Source organism: Opisthorchis viverrini (genome assembly GCF_000715545.1).
Source record: "Opisthorchis viverrini unplaced genomic scaffold opera_v5_3, whole genome shotgun sequence".
In the NCBI taxonomy this organism is placed as follows: domain Eukaryota; kingdom Metazoa; phylum Platyhelminthes; class Trematoda; order Opisthorchiida; family Opisthorchiidae; genus Opisthorchis; species Opisthorchis viverrini.
The window spans coordinates 918,676-926,576 of record NW_008751659.1 but is presented as its reverse complement, the minus strand read 5'-3'; the positions used below and the strand labels follow the sequence as shown (position 1 = coordinate 926,576).

The following is a 7,901-nucleotide window of genomic DNA, read 5'->3' as shown; positions in this document are numbered from 1 at the left end:
GTGACTTCCCGATAACAGAGGAAGTCACCAACAACTGATCACCAGTATGGATAATACACACCGAAACACGATTTGGCGTCACTCATCTTCCTGTCACCGAACTCACGGCGTTGTCATGTGCTGCCTGGTCCTCGAGTGACTACTTTATCAAGCACATAAGCAACTTGGACCCATTAGAGTTTCTATTCCTAAGCTGTGGTGAAATCTATAGGGTTGCAGGTAAGACTGGACACAGTGAGTGAGTGAACTGCCTCCAGGCATTCAATAGCCTGTGGGGGGTTAGATGTGAACAAATACCGAATGAAGGTTAGATGTGCCACTAGCAAAAATAACTCAGTACACGCTCGTTCCGATTGTAGTCACTTCCACTTTTTTCAAAGAGGAATACATACATTGTTTAAGTCAATGGACATCTGTGTTCGGATATTCTCGTTCACAATCCTCCAAAAGCAAGAGCACACAGCGGAATCGGTTCTGAAGAACATTAATTGATGAATGAGAAACGTCTTCCTAACCTTACCGCTCCATTATTAGGCATCCGACACATCTGCTGTGACCATCCGATCAGTTCTCACGCGTAAAGGCACTGGGAAATCTGGAGTCCACGACAGCAGCTCTTGCATGTTGAGTAAGCGAATAAGAACGAAGCTCTACAACGAAATTTCACTTACAATACACATATTTTAGGCTTGATTCACAGCTAATTGACAGACTTCAGAAGACACAAATCCTATGAGGATAAACTAGGTTTGAAACAATTCTTATCATGAGCCAAGTGAAAATGTCCCATGTTCCTTTATTAGTGTGTTCGAGGTTGGATTTCATCCGACTAGTGAATTAGCAACGCAGTGATATGAAGTCCATGGTGTGTATACACTACATAAGGTGGACAGGAAAAATGTACCAGTGAATTATAGCATTATCAGTAATTAAATTGCCCAATTTTCAACTGGTAATGTGCAAAAGAATGCGGAACTGATTGCTAGTATCCGCCACCAAAGATCATTTTCTTTCAGCTGTGATTTCAAAGTCTATTTCAAATCAGTCTATGCTTAAAGACGGAACAGTGTTCAGCATCCCGAGACAGGCCAAATCAATGACTAGAGACACTGTCAGACGTGGCCCAGCCGCGCTCTCAATGGCCCTCTTGCATCCAAGCGCCTTCAGTGCATAGCTCCCTTCCCTTCCCGATTCCCCCCCCCCACCCCACACACTTAACAGTCCACTGAAAGTGCTGTGTTTACGCAACAGTTTATCAGCTTCCGCCTCCACTGCGCAGCTAATTACCCCACCTTCCAAATTCATCGGTGAACGAAACTGTGGCAGCTACTGTACGACACGCACGCGGTTCTTAAACTGAACCGATATGATGCCATGATCCAGTCAGTAATACGCGTCACATGAACCCTGGAGTGGTTCAAACCTGCGGTCTGCCGGTTATTAGTTGAAAACTACAATAATCTACCTCTGTGACTGATTGGTAAATGAATAAAGTTGGACTTTGGCTGTTCTGCGTACCAGTCATCGATCGTTATTCTGGATGGTACCAATTTGAAGCGGTTCATTTTCATAAACATGGATATACCGGTAGCACGGAAACTAAGGCATGCAAAGTTCGGCAGAATTCATCTAGATAATGGAATTACCAACGATCAGAATCATGGTTCTTTCCTTGTTGTTGAACAACAAAGACTTACTGCTTTCTCCGAAGCGTTCACCGGTCAATACAGTATTTGTATTAGTCACCTGAGTAACTATAAGATATACGGTTCACACTTTCCTATCGTGAATTTTGATTAATCTGGTAGCTGAACTGTTTGGCACTTAAGAGTCTCTTTATGTATGTTGTAGCTCCCCCCCCCCTGAAAGCTCAGAAAGCCCCAGAGTGCGAAACCGTCCAAAAAAGAACATTAGGAGCAGATCCACATTAATTCGTTGAGACCGGACAAGATGCTGAGGAATATAGACAAATTTAACTAGGATTTTTTGTTTGTGGTGGGGATCTCGTCATTTTTGTATTGTCAGAGAGGTGTGAAATATTTCACACTGGACATCCTTAAATGAAGTGTGAAAAACGGAAATCGCACACCATTTGATCCTGACTGCATGGAAGCAAGACCGTCAATCTTTCTCTCACCCCTTAACTGTACACTTTCTCACCCTCATTTCAGTATCCAATATTTCAGTTATTACTAATGAGGATGGTTCTTCATTGTGCGACAGCGATCTAAAATGCACTGAAAGAATGCAAAATGATCAATATGGTCCGTGATCATAAACTAAAAGCAAGTATGCAGAGATGCAACTTATCGCTTTTTATGGTGGTCAACGAAGCTAGTCCAGTTCCCTCAGCCAACTACCTGTCGACACATTCCAAATGCTTGATGTACTCGAGTACAATGGCCCAAAACACTTGTGGGACAGCTCTTGGACTGTACAGTGAGTGGGACGGTGTGAAAAGCAGGCTATCTGCCTCATATATTGACAAGATTCCAGGAAGATGTATTACTCTGATGCATGCAACCAGGGGATATTGCAATGGACGAAAAGGTGCACTAAATGTCCGACACTCAGAGCGCACATTCAGAAGCACTAAAACACTGCTTCAATGATGCCCATAAAAGTAAAGTAAGGTGAACAAACAGGACCCAGTTACGATTCCAAAACTTCTCGATTTCAGAAAACTAGCCGGGAATGAAGACGTGGTTTGAAAACACTAGGCCTTGAAAACAACAGGACTCCCTATTACGGGGTATGCAGAACACTTCAGTACTGACTTCAATGTTACTTATTACGAGTCATTAAGAGTCAAGTTTCATGAAAACAGTGAACAGTACTAACCATGCCATTCAAGATGGACACCTCCATCAGTCACTTAGTAATCCTTACTAATCACGTAAACATAGAAGCCCCACTCGGTAACGACATTCGAATAACTTTCAACGTGCAAACCAGTGTGATCCAAATACTGAATAGCATTGTTTCGACAGCGCCGCTTTATAATGGTGAACCTAGGTCCAGTGGCCGACGCCTAGGTGAACATCAGTAATTGCATCATTCGCTCCTGTTTATTTCAGAACAGCGCACGATTAAGTTGGTTGCATTTATACGGTAAAACTGCAGCCTCGGTTGAAAACGCACCAGTCGTGTGCGAAATCACGATGTTTATTCGGACTTGTCATCCGATATGGTTTTGCGTGACGGACCAATTCAATAGTTTGCTCTTCGGTTACTGATTATCCCGGTTACATGAATTAGATAATAACAAGCACACTGCCATACATTCTTGTTAGGTTGCATCCCCCGGTTCAACGAGATCTCCGTGAGAGAGAGAGAGAGTTCTCACCTTGAAATCGGCGATAGTTCATCAAAATCCACTGGCCAAAGCTAGTCACAGCGCCGAATGCAGTCATGCCTCTCGAGCCAGTCGATGATGCGTAGGAGGCAAACTGGACAGCCCATGGCATGAACCCTCGGAGGCAAGCACATTCTGCACCGTCATGCCCGGTTCAACAGATCTCCGTGAGAGAGAGAGAGAGTTCTCACCTTGAAATCGGCGATAGTTCATCAAAATCCACTGGCCAAAGCTAGTCACAGCGCCGAATGCAGTCATGCCTCTCGAGCCAGTCGATGATGCGTAGGAGGCAAACTGGACAGCCCATGGCATGAACCCTCGGAGGCAAGCACATTCTGCACCGTCATGCAATATTATACATACTCCAGTTGCAATCGGCTTGATTTTCCTGAGATAAGCGGCGAGCTCGTGACATTTAAATTGGCCTACAGACCACACAGTTACGTCAGTTGTTCCAGCACATATAGTTCCAAGGTCAAGTAACCAATCCAGGTTAGGTTTTCCACCAATTAAGTAGCCACGCCCGTTAGGGTAAATTATGGTGCTGGGACCTGATTACCACAACCTTCAGGTTGGCTAAATGGAAGTAGCCTTACCAATGGAGGCGAGTCTTTAGGCGTACGTTCGCCATAGTCATTAAGGATGGGGGGTGGAACGAGACATCACGAAGCTCTTTGATCATAGCACTAGAGATGCTGAGAACGCTGGTTATTGTTCGGGACGTGTTTTCTTCATATATCTACTGCACAGGCCACTATCACAACATTTAAACTGCACTGGGGGTGATTGGTGAAGCATCGAATAGAAACATCAGTAGTATTCATATCCCAATTCATTTTCCAACATACTCTCGAACGACTTCCAAGGGGTAGCGAGAACTATTCTTCTTCTAGAGGAACAAGCGATAAATCCTGGTGAAAATGAAAGCAGATGTTATCACCTTCATTTACTTCGCACAACTGAGAATTTTTTGATGTAATGCATCGACTCGCCTGACGACGATTATTAGTTCCGATGCTCTGTGGGGACTACATGTTTCTGATGTGTTGCAGCGCAATTTTGACTGGAATGTGTTCGCCGGAGCGACCAAGTTATCATTGAATGTCTCCTTGCCAGGAGATTAGTTCCCCATTAACGGATCCTTCCGGTAAAACAGCCACAAAGCTGGTGGCACAGTAGGTTGCCAAAAAGGATAGACGTGAGAATAGTCAAACATCGTACCATCGTAGGTTAACTGAAATGTGTTTAGAGTTACATCGGGTAGATTTCAGAATCCAGTAAACCACGAGGTATCTTCACAGGACTTCAACTAGATTCAATGAAACCGTACCATTAAATAGAGGACAGCATCATTCCGACGTTAACCACCAGAAGACATCCCCTGTCTACCGATTTGAGCTATTAACGAAGCTGTATACCTGGTATGACTTTGATGGGGATCCTAGCTACTAGGAGCTTCTCATAGCAATAGGTTTAGCGAGTTTCTACAATGTCACACGTGGCTATCCTAGAAAACCCTGGGGGTAGGTTGTAGCCCAACGAAAATGGTCAGAAAATTTTTGGCTACCTCTCCTTATCAGTATCATCATCACTCATCGATAGCCTGCCCATTTCCTCCAAGGATTAGAATTAGAGAAAACACGAAATAATTAACGATACATAACAGACGCTGAAATGATGATACTTGAACATACACGAACTCTCAAATAGGCTGCAAACAAAGCAGCCCGTCCATCGAAACACGATCATCCACCTGCACTCGCTCAACGTGTGTTTGCGTAAACCGCCTTCTGAGGATATCACTTAGCCCTTTAAGTTCTTAGTCAAATGTTCTCTTGCGTAGGGATAAAAACAGCTTCAACATAAGTCGTTTTCATCCACGCCACTCAAATTACCAAAACTGACCAATAGTGGGTCATTTTCGGCTCGATCCAACAACAAGTTACGAAAGTTAACAAGTTTGTAAGTTTGGCTGATAGCATCTGACGTTGACATCGTAAGCTGTCCCACACCAAAGTGAGACGGAAAACACCGTCAATCGAGCAAAGCGTTGTGGAACAAGCAGCAAATGCTGCTTGCACAAAAAGCGAACTCATTCCAGAAAACCGAAGATATAGTGTAAAAGTCATGGTATAAAAGATTAAAACCTAACACACATATACCAATTCTTAAAACAATTGCTACTCAACGGAAAGCGTTGAATGAAAAATACAAATGAATCGTTCCATAGGATATCACAGTTCTGTGCTCAATGAGATAACGGGAAAAAACATTGATTTATCCAGAAGATGGGTGGTTTAAATAGGCTAACGATGTCTGTGATAGATGCGTAAGACATAGTTAACAAACGTCAATCGCACGAAAGTGAGGACCACTCCAGTAACCAATAAACTTGCAGCTGAGAACAGAAGACGAGGGGCGAATATTTTCCAAACCATCAGATGTCGACGAAGTAAACACGCACTTAGGGCACATGCGAAGGTCTGGGAAGGAAGAAGAAACGGGGGTTGCAAATAAAAATGATCCATGTATATCTTTGTAATGTACTACTCATACTGAGAACATCCTAAACGAGGGATTCAGCTGGGTTCCAGTTGAGTCTCTCGAAAAAACCAAATTAGTTTGCAAATGAGTGTATATTCGCTAAAAATGATCCACATCGATTCATTCGGTGTCAGATAGGTCAGATACAATACAAAGTAACAAAATATTTGAACATACACGAACTCTCAAATAGGCTGCAAACAAAGCAGCCCGTCCATCGAAACACGATCATCCACCTGCACTCGCTCAACGTGTGTTTGCGTAAACCGCCTTCTGAGGATATCACTTAGCCCTTTAAGTTCTTAGTCAAATGTTCTCTTGCGTAGGGATAAAAACAGCTTCAACATAAGTCGTTTTCATCCACGCCACTCAAATTACCAAAACTGACCAATAGTGGGTCATTTTCGGCTCGATCCAACAACAAGTTACGAAAGTTAACAAGTTTGTAAGTTTGGCTGATAGCATCTGACGTTGACATCGTAAGCTGTCCCACACCAAAGTGAGACGGAAAACACCGTCAATCGAGCAAAGCGTTGTGGAACAAGCAGCAAATGCTGCTTGCACAAAAAGCGAACTCATTCCAGAAAACCGAAGATATAGTGTAAAAGTCATGGTATAAAAGATTAAAACCTAACACACATATACCAATTCTTAAAACAATTGCTACTCAACGGAAAGCGTTGAATGAAAAATACAAATGAATCGTTCCATAGGATATCACAGTTCTGTGCTCAATGAGATAACGGGAAAAAACATTGATTTATCCAGAAGATGGGTGGTTTAAATAGGCTAACGATGTCTGTGATAGATGCGTAAGACATAGTTAACAAACGTCAATCGCACGAAAGTGAGGACCACTCCAGTAACCAATAAACTTGCAGCTGAGAACAGAAGACGAGGGGCGAATATTTTCCAAACCATCAGATGTCGACGAAGTAAACACGCACTTAGGGCACATGCGAAGGTCTGGGAAGGAAGAAGAAACGGGGGTTGCAAATAAAAATGATCCATGTATATCTTTGTAATGTACTACTCATACTGAGAACATCCTAAACGAGGGATTCAGCTGGGTTCCAGTTGAGTCTCTCGAAAAAACCAAATTAGTTTGCAAATGAGTGTATATTCGCTAAAAATGATCCACATCGATTCATTCGGTGTCAGATAGGTCAGATACAATACAAAGTAACAAAATAATTAACTGTCAAGCTGTAACATCTTTTCGGTGCCTATCTGCCATGCCACCAGAAGGAAGCACGAAGGCTGGGATACTGCCAGGTTATCTAAGCCTAGACAGGAGAAATCGGGATGCAGAGGTCGGGTTCGAACCACAAACCTTCCGGTCAGTAAATCTGAGCCCTACCCACTGAGCCACTTCGCCAACCGCCCTCCATAAGACATAGCACATCGGAGACATTTCAGTTCAAATGGTATGGTAGCTGGGAATCCTGTTGTACTTTTTTCCTGCTTAAACCACAACGAGATTTTATTCTCTTCGCTCTGTGTCGATTGAATTATCAAGTAAAAAATTACGAACACCGCTAGCAACAAGTGACTGGATTAGAAATAACCTTCGCCAGTCGCTTACAGTTTGACAATATCTATGCATCTGGATTCTCTGTTTGTACAGCAATTGGCCTACTCTTATGAGCAGAATAACAGTGGTCGGCTGAATGAGAGCCTTCTGCAGTAGTGCTGTCAAAAACTGCGGTCACCATAGCAAAATACAAACTATTGAAAAAAATGCTGGCTAATGTGCTGGAACTTCGTAGGACACTTATATATTCGATTAGACCCAATTTCTCTTCACATATCTGTAAATACTCTAGTTTGGAGCTCCTCCACCCTTGTTAGTCCACCTTCCCCATCTGATCAGTTTCTTTGAGTTTATTCAACTCAATGCCAATATCATCATCAATGACAGCAACACCAGTGTTGGCACTGATGCTTCACCGCCGTACAACCATAAAGTTCGTTTATATATATATATATATATATATATATA

At 42.9% G+C, this 7,901-nt stretch overlaps 1 protein-coding gene across 1 annotated transcript in view; it reads right to left on the bottom strand.

Annotated features, from left to right (window-relative positions):
- Positions 1-5,204: 5,204 nt before the first annotated feature.
- T265_00303 (hypothetical protein) overlaps positions 5,205-7,901 on the bottom strand; it is a gene marked incomplete at both ends in the record, with an annotated part of 29,646 nt that continues 26,949 nt past the window's right edge. The window contains 2 exons of the mRNA XM_009164048.1: positions 5,205-5,838; positions 6,694-6,865. Coding sequence (XP_009162312.1) covers positions 5,696-5,838; positions 6,694-6,865 — 315 coding nt within the window. The remainder of the gene's footprint in view (positions 5,839-6,693; positions 6,866-7,901) is intronic.